The sequence below is a fragment of the Dermacentor variabilis genome, chromosome 9 (genome assembly GCF_050947875.1).
Source record: "Dermacentor variabilis isolate Ectoservices chromosome 9, ASM5094787v1, whole genome shotgun sequence".
Taxonomy (NCBI): domain Eukaryota; kingdom Metazoa; phylum Arthropoda; class Arachnida; order Ixodida; family Ixodidae; genus Dermacentor; species Dermacentor variabilis.
In genome coordinates this window covers 17,172,924-17,187,550 of record NC_134576.1, presented here as the reverse complement: position 1 = coordinate 17,187,550, position 14,627 = coordinate 17,172,924, and the positions used below count along the sequence as shown (strand labels likewise).

The 14,627-nt window shown below is 47.9% G+C and overlaps 1 protein-coding gene across 1 annotated transcript in view; it reads right to left on the bottom strand.

The window, feature by feature from the left end:
* LOC142558262 (ATP-binding cassette sub-family C member 3-like) overlaps positions 1-14,627 on the bottom strand; it is a 215,525-nt gene that overhangs the window by 182,121 nt on the left and 18,777 nt on the right. The window contains exon 3 of the mRNA XM_075670419.1: positions 6,007-6,153. Coding sequence (XP_075526534.1) covers positions 6,007-6,153 — 147 coding nt within the window. The remainder of the gene's footprint in view (positions 1-6,006; positions 6,154-14,627) is intronic.

Below are 14,627 nucleotides of genomic sequence, written 5' to 3'. Positions count from 1 at the left end.
TCATCGAATGCTCCGCCAGTACTCTCCGCCTCGACCTGCCTGTTCTGGATCCCGCTGAACAACACCCTACTCGCCTCAGTTCCGTCGACTTCGTTCGCTTGCCACCCTCGCCACTGACTTACGTTGACTTCGTGTCATGCCCACCAGTCCCCGACGGTCACTACATCGCGGCTCCTATGCAAGACGTCCTCCTAACACACGGGATCACAGTACTTCATACAGTTTTATCTATTACGGCGAATTGCGACCTGCCTGCCAGTGGTCAATTTTGGCTTGACGACACAAGTGCTGCCACGCGGGGTGTCTCTGGCCCAACTTTGCTCATTCGAGGATCACTCTGTAGCATCGATTTCAGTAGACGACCATTCAACCGATCCTCCTCTACCGTGGCAGTCGGCAACTTGGATGGATGGATGGATGGAATAACTTTATAGAAAGGTCCTGCGAGCTACGGGGCGCAAGGTCCCATAGAGCGGGCTACTCCCACGTTGGGACCGGGAGTTGTAACTCCCTGGCCGCATCGTGGGCTCGCTGGACGGCCCAGAGCTGCTCCGCCAGGTCCGTGCTGCGTAATGCGTCTTGTAGCCTGGCGGAGTCTTGATCCTTGTTGGCGTGGGTCCGACTACACGGCCAGAGCAAGTGATGTACGCCTTGTGTACTATGGCAATTTTCGCAATATGATGTTTTGTATAGGTCAGGCATGTAGTGGTGTAGTCTGTTCTGCGTGGGGTACGTGTTTGTTTGAAGCATTCTGAACGTCAGGGCTTGAGGCCTGGTGAGCTTATTGTGAGGTGTGCTGTATATTCTGCGGTCTAGATAAAAGTGCTTTATGATCTCTTTATATGTGGAGGGAGGGTCCCGATTCTCGCTGGGATGGTCACGACCAGAATAGGGGGCGTCGCGGAAGGTTAGGTCTCGCGCGCTCCTGTGAGCCATCTCATTGAGATTGCGAGGGGCGTCCTCGATCTCTCCGAGGTGTGCCGGGAACCAGCAGATGGTCTGATGCTGCAGCGGAGCGGATCTATTGATTATTTTTAGTGCTTGACTTGCAACTGCTCCATTCTTAAAGGCTTTGACGGCCGAGCGTGAATCACTGTAGACGTGGGTGGTGGTCGGGTCTGTGAGCGCGAGTGCGATGGCGACCTGTTCTGCTATTTCGGACTTGTGGGTCTTGACTGTGAGAGCGTTTCTCACTTGACCTTCCTTATCGATCGTGGTGGCAACGAAGGCTTTCCTGGTTGGGTACTGTGCCGCGTCAACGAAACAGGCTAGGATCTTCTTATCACGTATTTCGCGCAGGATGAACGATCCGCGTGCCAGCCTTCTGGGTTGATGGTGAGCGGGGTTCATGTTCCGCGGCAGTGGGCGAACCGTGTAAAAGTTGCGTGTGTCCGTCGGAACGCTTTGATATAGATTCTCGATTACTGTGCTGTCATGACCTAGTTTGGCTAGGATGTCTCTACCCGGTTTGGTTCCAGAGAGTCTTGTCCACTGAGCCCGTTCTTGAGCTTCGGCGATTTCTTCAAGTGTGTTGTGTACCCCCAGTTGCAGCAGAAGCTCTGTCTCGGTGTTCTTGGGGATTCCCAGTGCTAGTTTGACTAGCTTCCTCAGTTGTACATTGAGTTTGTCCTTCTCCGCTACCTTCCATCTGTGCATGGCCGCCTCGTAGGTGAAGTGGCATAGCGCAAAGGCGTGTGTTAGCTTGAGAAGATTTTCTTCCTTAAGGCCGTGTTGTCTGTTGGCTACGCGTCGTATGAGATTCAATGCATTATTCGACTTTGTCACGATCTTCTCCACTCCACTTGTACCATCGCCAACTTGCAGAAAATGATTGCACCCGACATGCCCTCCGAGCACGCTCGTGCACTCTACCGCGTGCTGATTTCCTAGAAAGATATTTTTGACTTGAACGATCGTTCCTTGGCCCAAACAACAGCTGTCAAACATCGCAATAATACCGGCGATGCCCCTCCTATTCATCGCCGCCGGTATCGTGTATCACCAGCTGAGCGCCAAGTTATTCACACGGAAGTTCGCAAAATGCTTGCCAAGAACATTATTGAACCGTCATGTAGTCCATGGGCGTCACCTGTTGTACTGGTAAAAAAGAAGGATGGCTCATGGCGCTATTGGGTGGATTATCGGCGCCTTAAGAAGGTTACCAAAAAGGACGTGTATCCCCTACCTCGGATTGATGACGCCCTTGACTGCCTCCACGGTGCTCGCTATTTCTCGTCTATTGACCTTCGCTCCGGCTATTGGCAGATTGCCGTGGACGTTCTCGACAGCGAGAAGACTGCCTTTGTAACATCCGACGGTCTCTCTCAATTCAAAGTGATGCCGTTCGGTCTATGTAACGCTCCTGCCACTTTTGAACGCATGATGGACTCCCTTCTTCACGGTTTCAAATGGTCCACGTGCCTGTGCTACTTGGACGACGTTATAGTACTCTCCCCAACATTCGCTACGCACCTCGATCGCTTCTCAGCAGTCCTGGACGTTTTTCAGCAAGCCGGTCTGCAACTCAGCGCATCGAAGTGCCAATTCGGCCGTCGCCAGATTACCGTCCTTGGACATCTCGTTGACGCGAACGGAGTGCAACCGGACCCAGGCAAGATCCATGCTGTGACGCACTTCCCTGTTACAAAGTGTGTCAAGGATGTGCGCAGCTTCATCGGCCTTTGCTCGTACTTCCGCCGTTTCGTGAAAAATTTCCGAGCTTTTGAAAAAAGACGCCCCTTTCCAGTGGGGCGTTAACGAGGCCTCTGGATTCTCGCTTCTAATCGACCTTCTCACAACGCCTCCCGTTCTGGCCCATTTCGATCCTTCTGCGCCTACCGAAGTCCGTACTGATGCCAGCGGTCACGGAATTGGCGCAGTACTGGCACAACGCCAGCGTGGCCACGACCGTGTTATCGCTTACGCTAGCAGGCTCCTGTCGCCCGCGGAGCGCAACTATTCAATCACTGAGCGTGAGTGTCTGGCCCTTGTTTGGGCGGTTGCGAAGTTCCGCCCATACTTATATGGCCGACCCTTTTCCGTTGTCACATACCATCACGCGCTTTGCTGGTTATGCTCATTGAAAGACCCTGGAGGAAGACCTGGTCGTTGGGCCTTACGCCTCCAAGAATATTCGTTCTCTGTCACCAACAAATCTGGCCGACTACACAAGGACGCTGGCTGCCTGTCTCGCTACCCGGTAGACGAGCCTGACGACGCCGACAGTAGTACCGCCGACGGCATTTTCTCTGTATCTGCCGTCGCTAACATCGCCGATGAGCAGTACCGAGACCTATCGCTGCGAGTACTCATCGATCGTATGCGCTCTACACCTACCGACGCATCCATTCGCCGATATGTCCTCCAGGGCGGCAGTCTGTACCGAAGGAACTTCCTCCCTAATGGCCCTGATTTTCTTCTTGTCGTGCCAAAACATCTACGACAGACTGTGCTCTTTGAGATGCATGACGCATCCACTGCAGGACATCTTGGGGTAACCCGCACGTACGACCGCGTCCGCCGTCGCTTCTATTGGCCTGGTCTCGCCCGCTCCGTCCGACGCTATGTTGCTGCCTGTGATCCCTGCCAGCGTCGGAAAACACCTCAGGTGCTACCTTCCGGTTATGTACAGCTGATCACCGTCCCTGTGGAACCGTTTTTCGTGTTGGATTAGACCTCCTCGGTCCCTTTCCCACGTCATACTCTGGGAACAAATGGGTAGCCGTCGCAACTGATTACGCCACCCGATACGCTATCACGCGAGCTCTCCCAACCAGTTGCGCCACTGACGTCGCGGACTTTCTCTTGCGGGACATTATCTTAGTGCATGGCGCCCCGCGACAGCTGCTTACTGACCGTGGTCGTAACTTCCTCTCGAAAGTTATCGCCGACTTGTGCGTTCCTGCTCTATTCAACACAAGCTGACTACCTCATACCATCCTCAAACCAATGGCCCGACAGAGCGGTTAACCCGTACTCTTACCGACATGTTGTCCAAGTACGTTTCGAAGGATCACCACGACTGGGACGTTGCCCTTCCTTACGTCACATTTGCTTATAATTCTTCCCGGCACGACACCGCCGGATTTTCTCCATTTTATCTACTCTACGGTCGCGAGCCAACCTTGCCCCTTGACAAGGTACTTCCTCCTGCTGCGATCTCAACAACCGAGTATGCGTGCGACGCCATCGCCCTCGCCGACCATGCACGCCAGCTTGCCCGTACTCGACTGACGGACTCGCAAACCACGCAGCAGCGCCAGTACAACGCCCGCCACCGTGACGTACAGTTTTCGCCTGGTGCACACGTGCTCCTGTGGTCGCCATCTCGTCATGTCGGACTTTCCGAAAACCTCCTTTCGCGATAGACAGGGCCCTACCGCGTGGTGCGCCAGGTGACGCCTGTGACTTACGAAATTGCTCCTGTGAGCTCAACCTCGTCATTTACTGTGGCATCTACTGATGTCGTGCACGTCAGTAGGCTCAAGACCTACTACACTGCTTCAGACTCCGGCCTTTAGTCGCTCCGGGACGGCGCTTTTGCCGCCGGGGGTAGTGCTACGGGATAGTATTTCCAATGACGAAGAGCCGAGCAGTAAGAAGACGACGACGACGATTTGAAGCTAGCGCGGGCTGTTGCCTCTTGGCCAAGCGCAGCGTATTTTCTTGTAAATATACTGGTGCATAGCTTTTCGTCTGCGTCTTCCTCCGTAACTATATATATATATATACATTGTACGCGCCTGGTGTTATGTTTCGCAACTCAGCGGTATTGCTTTCAGGGCGGTAAAGTAGTGCTTTGGGTTTATTTGTATTTATGGCTAAATAATTTTTACTCTTCTCAGCAAGAAGAGATAAAGTTTCGTTCGTCGTTTCTGACACGCTTTACAAATGCATGTGAAAACGGGACAGCGCTTGACAAAAAGATTGAGAGTTGCGACATAAATACAAGAGTGCAAATTGTTCCTGCTGTGCCTGTACCCACTGTACGGTAGCTAAGCGGCTGCGCCATTGCGTTGCCAACCACGATGTCACGAGTTCGATTCCCGGTCGTGGGGGCGAAATGCGTGCACAGCGAACGATGCGTTCATGGGCGCGTGTGAAGGAACCCCGAGTGGTCAGAACTAATCCGGAGGCATGCTTCATTGTGGTTTCGGCCCATGATTTATATGTAGCGAAAACAGCGCGCTGAAAACGACGACAAAGCAAGGCGAGGACACGACATAAGCGTGCCTTGATTTTTAGTGCGCTGTTGTTATTAGCCGTGAGCAAATACCAACTCACCCAGTTTCCTATCCTCTTCACAAAGTAACGTATTTCGGCTCGCACAAGGTCCTTTAGAGAAGTGTTCGTCCTAAACAATGGAGCTAAATACACTCATACGATAATATCATTAAACCTACGGAAACTTCGCATGGCAAGGTTCGTCTGACACCCTGAGGTGATTGCAGGAGTGGCACTTTCCGAAATTTTTCGAGAATGTCGAGTAGCATCATTCTAGCGGATGGGGTGCTTGATATAGAAGACGTTTGTTATATCCTTACACAGTCACTGATAAAGGAACGGCGACCAACTTCACAATTTCAAGCTTGAATCTTGCTCTTTCCTTGCTCAAACTACAGTAGCCTTGACACTGGCCTGGTACGTCACATTTTTTGTTACATTTGGTCAAATAGCTCCGTTTTTAAGCTAGAACACCTTACAATTCTTTCCAGATTGCGTTTTGTTTTACTTAACGCTGCAAAGCTTCCTGAGGAACTGAAATAAGTTATGCGCCGTAACTATAGCTGAGTTGTGGCACTTGTTGGCGAGCTTCTTTCTTCGTGCATAAATGTGATGCTGGCGACTTCTCGCATAATTTTTTTTCAATTTGACAGAATATTATTCTCATCAACCTTTGCGAAGCAGTAATGTGAAAACCCTTCGCTGTGTATTACTACAGGCTACAAAATCTGTAATATCATGTGTGGCAGCAACGCCGCGAATTACGCTTCTTGCAGTACGCACCCTGTTCGTCATGATCATGAGAAGAGGCAGGCTGTTCAGGAACGCTTCAACGAGGGAGAGAAGGTAGACGCTGGAGAAGGATTCTGACGCACTCAGCGTCCGTGCTGGCTGCAGCAGCCACAGAGTGGCGTACATAATTATTGTGAGCTGAAATGACAAGTGCGGAACAAATTGGTTAATATTTTTTGAATCACTGGAATGTCGCAGGACTACAATATTATCAGTCACGCTTGGCTATTCATATTATTGAGGTCTTGACGTAATTTATGACCGCGTAAGTATATGACCGGCGGCACAGCGGGATGGTTCGGTAGCTATGGCGCTGAGTGCATCTTGGTGGCGGCACTTGCTTTCTCTCTTTGGTCGAACTGCAAGGTTCGTGCGTCGAGATATTTGTGCGCAAAAGCTGCCCGGTGGCTGCTGCTGGGCTCTTTCGCACGGCCTGCCTCGCGACAGTGCGAATTCGCAAGAACATATCGTGTTTAGCGCTGGTACGGGCGAGGTGGCTTTCTACGTATGGAAAAGTTGGTGCCGTGATATCTTTGACATTTGAGGCAGCCCGTGAAGTGTAGCAAATTGTCGCTCGAAATCACTATGAAAAATTTCTGAAGGACATTATTTCCTGCCATAGAAATATCGTTGTTTCTGCGTTAACATTTCTTTAAAATGGCTTTCATCCAAGGCAGACTGGGCTTTCTTCCAGTAAAACACGTTGAGGGGCTAGTTGCTGCATAGCTTTCAAAAGATGGAAGCGTCAACAGTGACAGCATACTAAGAAGGAACGAAGACAAGAGAAGGCGCTTCCTGTCTTCCTTTCTTCGATCCTCAGTTAACTGCAGACCGCATAGGAAATGTTAGAAGCGACATGGTTTCGGATAGTTCACTTCATGCATGGAAAAGCTGTCACTGTTCGCAGAGGGAGTGCTCACCATGGCTTATAAGCCATGGTGAGCACAAGGTAAGGGTAACTAAGCGCTGCAAAAGCGTACCTACATGCTGGTAAGGCACATTCGCCCTAATATATTGTTCTTGGTAACACTGAAGTCCATAGTCCGGCAATCCATCAAGTGTTATCCACAGGAACAGTAGCTGGTTGCCCAACTCGCGCATTCTGCAGAATCGCTGCGGCCATTGCAAAGCACTGACACAGTGCAGAGCAAGCGAGATTATTGTGATACGTACGAGAGGGCCAGCATTGATAACTTTTTGTCACAACTCTTTGCAAGTTTTCATGTCAACATGTATGACTAGAGCTTCTACAAAAAGTTGTACAAAACTGACGCTTCACGGAAACCGCTCAGCCGATGGTTTTAAATGTAGCTTGTGGATTTGCTTCTGAAATCATCTTTTAAGGTCTGGAACCATGCAGGTGGTGGTCGCACTGCCATGCGCTGAAGAGAAATCTACTGCCACAGCCCGTGTGCCTGACACGCAATGGCTGTATTCACTACACTGCCACTCCATGTCAGGCAAAGGTACAGCACGAGAGAACAGTCAGAATGCAGCCGGCGAGATGCAGAAATGCTATACAAATGAATCAGTGTGTTGTCGTAAACACACATTCTAAATATTTTATTTTGGGAATGCCAATTGGAAAGTGTGGCAACTTGCATAAATGTTATAGATATTCAGTAGCTGGAAGACATATCATAGACAAAAAACGAATACACTGCGGGAGCCCAATAAACGAAAAACTACACAACTTAATAATGGCTTTCATTACACTCACATACCAATAAATGGGCCTACGAGAGTTCACAAAATGTCACCGTAATGCGCTTTCACCATTGCAGAGAAGAACTTTACAAGCAACATTATGAACAGTAGGTAGAAAAACGTGCGATTTACGCTCAAATGCATCATATCCCATGGTACTACTTCTGCACCCCTTTAAGTTCGTACATATAAGAACCGAACAAATTACTATAAGATCTACAACAACGTTTAAGTTCTACGATAAAGAGTGCGGCGCTTCTGAAGAGGTACATTCGGTAAAAAATAACGAATGAAGAACCTAGAAAGTAAATCGTTCACCCGGATCACTTTCGGATAAAATGAGATCTGGAAATTCGCATTCGTGGAAGAATGTGCATTCGTGTCTGCCAACAGCTATATAAACCGTTCAACACCCAGGCATCATCGTAGTCAGCGACAATCCGCTTTGTCTAACCCTGCTTTTCGCTCTTACCTGCCGTGGTTGCTCAGTGTCTATGGTGTTGGGCTGCTGAGCATGAGATCGCGGGATCGAATGCCGGCCATGGCGGCCGCATTTCGATGGGGGCGAAATGCGAAAACGCCCGTGTAGTTAAATTTAGGGGCATGTTAAAAAACCCCAGGTGGTCGAAATTTCCGGAGTCCTCCACTGCGGCGGGCCTCATAATCAGAAAGTGGTTTTGGCAAGTTAAATCTCATTATTTAATTTTAATTTTTTGCTTTTCGCGCTTGGCAGGCCGATTAGGTGTGCTGCGAACTTCAAAGCGGTGGCTGCGCCCGCACGGCGATCTCGGACGATTCCATCCGGATTGCCTCGAAGCGCATGAGTTCACCTGGGCGGTTATCATCCACGTGCAGTCAACAAGCCCAAAGTGCCCGGATGCAAGAAGCCGGGCGGAGGATCACGTGGTGTCTGTCAACAGGTATATAAACCGTTCAACACGCAGGCATCATTGTAGTCAGCGGCAATCCGCTTCTTTGTCTAACCCTGCTTTTCGCTCTTGGCAGGTGAGTTTAATTTGCCAATTGCTGTAACTAGTTATATTGCATTTTTGTTCGCCGCTGACTGCAATAATGCCTGATACATGCTGTGCTTGCACCAAACCCGTAGACGGAAAGTGTTTGACTTGTTCTCGTTGCAAAAGTAGCTACCACTTTGGAAAGAACTATTCTACTATCACGAAAAATGCGTCTTCAAAAATGTCGACTGCTAAGCGTGAAACCTGGACATGGCCATCATGGGAATCTAGTACAAGCAATCATTCCAACTCAGATGATAGAGATGCTCCTTTTGGTCATGAATGCTCCGCTGTTAACAGCAAGCTTGACCAACTGAGAGTTACGGCTGAAGCACTCACAACTAAAGTAGAGGAACTACTTCAATTTGAAGCAGCAGTGGAAAAGATGGCTGACACTGGTACTGAAATTCAAACGTCAATTGAGTTCCTTTCTAAGAAATGTGTCTCTGTTATGTCTAGCCTGGAAGCGAACGAAACAGACTTAACTCAGCTACATGCCCGAGTGGAATCACTTTCTGAGACTGTTGATGCTCAAGCTGAGCTACTGGATGAATCAAGGTGTGCAGTTAATGATCTTGAACAGTACAGCAGGCGATGCAACTTTGAAATACATAGCCTCTGAACGAACCCTAAGGAGAATTTGGTTTCTTTCATGGATTATCTAGCTCAGAAATTAGCGTATCCAGAGTTTGAAGCGAATACCATTGCTTCAATACATCGAATGCCAAACAATGGCAGTTCGACTCCCTCTATCCTTGTGGAGAAGTGTGACGTAGCTTCTAAGGAAAAGTGGCTCGCTCTATAGACAATGTTTCGCGATTTGCCTACGGATGGGTCTCATCCTAGATTGTATTTCAATGAAAATTGGACATGAACAAACAAGGAGCTTTTCCGATTGGCCAGGTCTAAGGGAAAAGAAAAGCAGTACAAATTTGTTTGGACACGTAACGGCAGAGTTCTGGCCCAGAAATCAGAAGAAGTCTGTCAACCGCATTGTCTGACCTGCACAATATCTGCTAAGCATGAGTAATCTTGAATTCCCTGCGTGTACAACGTTTTCTGAAGTAACAACATTTTTCACAAGGGACGAGCAACTTGCATTTCGCGCAACGCACGGTAATATCCGCAGTATCCGAAAGCAATGGGATTAATTCATGGCCCTAAGTTCACCTTCTCGTTTGACGTTTGATGTAGTTGTACTGACGGAAAATAATATTTCAGCTGATATGTTTAATCAGTACGCAATGCCGGGTTACCGAGCAATTTCATGTACGCGACCTTCAAGAAAAATGGGGCGGCACGCAGTTTTTGTGAGTCACAGTTGGACTATTACAGAGCTAAATTTTGACTTCCAGCAAGCAGAAGTTGTAGTATTGCGTATGAGCATGCCAGCTCTCTGTTTGATACTCTTTGCAGTATATCGACCCCCATGCTTCAATGGCAGGCACCCTTTCGCCGAATTTGACATCGCGCTCTCAGCTCACTCGCATGAAGACTATATCTGTCTAATAGGCCATATTAACATAGATACCTTTCGCCCTTCTATGGCTCTGGTCGCAGATTATATTGACCGGTTATCAAAATGGGGACTGCAATCAACTATCCAGAAAGCAACGCGAGAAGAATTTCTGGCAGGCCAACTGGTCGTCTCTTGCATCGACCATATATATATAGGAGCTCCGAATTTCGCCCTACAATCTGCTATTGTCGAAGCAAAACTGTCAGACCACTACTTTGTTTGTGTTCTTTAGCCCGGAAATCAAACCCTCTAACAGCGGATCGCGGTAAAAAAGAAATGTCCATCTGTGATCCCAAAATCTTCTACAGGCTGCGATCGGAATACGATTGGGAAGTGTTCTTGGAAAAAGTGTCCCCGATAGACATTTATGATAAACTGGTTGAACTAGTACAAGAGTTTAGGAAAGCGGCTACTCGCGTGGTTGAAATCAGACAGCGCAATAAAGAAAACTCATGGATGACCTCCAAAATACTATCATGTATAAAGGAAAAAGATTTTCTCTGGGCCCAGTCTTAAACGGCACCTGCATCTATCCTGCTGCGGTCAAATTTAAGGTTGCCAGAAATCAAGTCAATGCAATGATTTGTCAGGCTAAACGAGTACACGTCCGCAACAAGTTTAAAGGGAAGCTGAAAGGTTTTTCAGAAAAAATGAGTGAACATGTGTACATAATGGTTTTCAACCCTCCGAATTCGAATATGGTATCGAAATTGAGCGAAAGTAAGCGCAAATATATTTTATTTCGACGAAAAGTGCAGCAGCGGACACGCCCAGCTCGCGCGTCTCGTTTCCGCCTGTGATTGGTCGGGCGCCTCGTGACGTCAACTCTAGTGTTCGTCCGAACCGACCGCTGCCGCTACACATGAAGCGCGGTGCCAGGTAGTTTGGTGCTCTTTTTCTGCGACGGTAATGGAAAATTTAGAGAGACTGCGTTTTTCTGAGGAGTTTGGCGTTACTCCCTACATGTACGAGCCGATTGTGAAGAGCCGGCCTCTCGAAGAAGCAAACGATGCTGGTGCGAGCAGTGCTTTCGACGCGAGCGAAAGCGAAGTCTTGGGATATCCTCGTGTTGGAAATGCTCTTTGGTGAGTATGTTTTTTGCAAAGCGATCTAGTGATCTCGGCGATCTATCGCCGATCTAGTGAGCTCTTTTCCGGTCAAACAACCGTATACTGTTGTGTTCCTGCATGCCTCCTCGTGGAACGTAAGCGGGGATGCAATCGTCGGCATTTGTGCGCTGTTCAAAGCTGTCGGCAATCTACAAAGACGGTTTAAACGCGTGAAAAGCTTCCCGGTTCATGCAGTACGTGTAGTGACCTTCATCTGTGCGCCATCCGCACACTACTCGTAACCGAAGTCGTAAAGGCGGCGAATTCCGTCGGCTACGTGAGACGGTCGGTTTCTCGCTGTGCGCGAGAGAAGGGGGGAGCGTAGCGTCCTGGCGTGCGCCGGCTTTCCAGCACATGAAAACTCTACATTTGCACTGCGTTATGGTAGCTGGATGCAGGCTGTTTTATAACACACGTGCAAATAGAAAATTCGCGGCGCTTTGCGACGAAACCTGCGTCAAGGGCGGGAGATAAACATGCACCTTCCGTTCAGCGTGCTCGCAGTAAATCAAAATCCAGGTTTGGGCGAGTTCGTGTATTCATAAGGCCTTCCAACACCAGTTATCATCAGTCAGTCCGCACTCGTGCCGTCTTTGTGTTCGTTGCTCCGATCTTTTCGCGCTGCGTTTAGAAAGCCTGCTAGTGGCAAGTAGTCCTCTCTCATTCTGTGGCCATATACAGCCACTGCGCAGGCCGAATTGCAGGGCTGGCCGTATACTACCACTCTACATACACGCAGACGCACCAAGAAAGGAATGCAGGGTCGATCGAAGCAGATTACGATGGCACGCACGCAGAAACAAGCACGGTCAGGCACGGTCACGGAGACTGCGAAGGAGCGGAACACCAGTGTTGACGTCACAACACCGCGGTTTCCGGTCTCCGCTCGCATCGTCAGCGTCAGCAGCAGCGCGCGGCATTCGACGGTGGCGGAGCTACAGCGCAATTTTAACCAACGATTACGTCGCTCCTAATTGAAAAAAAAAGACGAATTTTGCCTACATGGTTTATAAGGTTCCCGCATCCGTATATGAGCGTCTTATTGAATTCTACAGACTCTTCAGCTTCCCTTTAAGAATGCAGGCTCAAATATTAGAAAAACGTGTTCTTTGATTAGTAATCTAAGAGGTGTCAAAGGTGTGGCAATGATGGAAAAGATTTTGTGTCGTATTTTGGCACTAATGAAGAAAACACAGCTAATGAATTCAACAAGTTTCCCTGGCAAGTTTCGGGTAGTGCGCAACAGCATCCTTTATTTTCTACTCTTAAGAACAGCACAATCGAATCAGCACACCTGCCTTTGCTAAGTGAGGTTGAGCTAAGTTCCATTATTTTTGGCCTCAAGCGCAATATATCTATGTGAATAGAAGACATTTCAGTTGATGATCTACGAACCTTGTTCGACATACTTGAAGGCGTGCTGCTATCGCTGTTGGACAGCATTATCTCAAGTGGCATTATCTCGGTGAACATGAAAGCGGCTATTACTACCCAATTCACAAAGGTGGTGCACATAATAGATGTGAGAATTATCGTCCTATTTCAGTCTTGCCCTGCTTGACTCAAATATTCGAAAACATCTGCTGTTTACAATGACCAGTTTCTTAGATAAGCACAAAATCCTGTCACCACGTCAGTATGGTTTCGTACAAGGTAAAGGGACGGAAATGCTTTTGGGAGACTTTTCTGGCATGTTAAATCGATCTTTTGAATCTAACGAAGTGGTGTATGCAATGTTTCTGGATGTCAGCAAGGCTTTTGAAAGCGTCTGTGACACTGTGTTATTATGTAAATTGTCCAGGTTAGGCTTCCGTGGAGTGTTTCTTTCGCTTTTGGAAAATTTTTTACAACAGAGAACGCAATACGTCTCGATTGGGCGGACAAAGAGTGCTTCTTTGCTAATAAAAGCTGGCGTTCCTCAAGGTTCCATAATTTGTCCCCTGTTATTTAACGTCTACTTTAATGACCTTTCAAAAACGCTGTGCCTGCAGGCCTGCATCAATACGCTGACGATACTGTCCTCGCATCCCAGCCGCCAAACTACTCTGACTCCCTTTCTTCTCTTCAAGCTGCAGCAACCATTGCTATGGACTGGTTCTCACACAACCTAATCAAAGTTAACAGCTCTAAGACTCAACTTATATGCTTTCACAGCCCGATGAAGAAGCTAGATTTAAACCATCAGTTGTTCTAGCACAGATCTGATTGCTCTCAATATCAATGTCTACCCCTGAGCTATAAGGCAACAGTGAAATACCTAGGAGTATACTTTGACAGTGCTCTTTCTTGAAATGATCACTTATCCCAAGTTTGTAAAAGGCTCCGAACCGTCTCTTGTGTGCTTTACAACATTAGGTACTACATGCCGCTTTCAATACGCAGAGTTATCGTAAACGCTCTCGGTTATAGCGTACTGCGTTATGGCATCACGATTTATGGTCGCTGTGTATTTCGTTGGAAAAACAGGATCAATTCGCTCGTACGGTCCTTGTTAAAAAATATTGGCTATAATTTAGGCCTGCACTGCAATTCTTATGTTCTTTAGGCATTTCTCCTACCTGGCTTTGATCGCCTTTTGATGGAAAAGATTGTCCTGAAACATTTTTGGTTTATTGACTAAAAGATTCCGTATGTTCCCACAGGGTCTCTTCGATCGAAGGAGCCTTTTTCTATTCCCCGGCGGTTTAAAAGATAGGGAAAGCGAGTAAGAGATCTTACGTTCCTTTTTAATTTAACAGGTTACCTCCAAGTCTTCATCGGGCAAAAACTAAATATAAAATAGAAAAGATGCTGCGATAGACTAATAGTGGGTTTACGACGTCTTACACATATGCCCCACCACTTGTCAAGTAAATGTTGTGATTTCACTGGTTACTGCAGTATTTCTTGCACTGATCTGAGTATTGTCATGTCATATTGCTTTTTCTTCCTCGCTATTTATTCTGATGTGATCTTTTTATGTAGCTTGGTCTTTGGGTCTATTATTCTTGCCAGTGTACTAATTTGATGTTCCATAATTTTTAATGTGCGTTTATGCGTGTGTCTACATCTGCGCGGTTCCGCTGCCTGTCGGGCTCTGCCACTGAAGCCCAATGAGGCTTTGGCGGGCCGGATTTTTGGACATTCTTTATACTTGACGCAATAAAGTATTCTTCTTCTTCTTCTTCTTCTTCTTCTTCTTATTATTATTATGGTTGCAGTCGGTGGCGAAGCTGTCACCGAATACTCATCGCCATGTTTGTCTCGGCAGGTGCTGCTTTG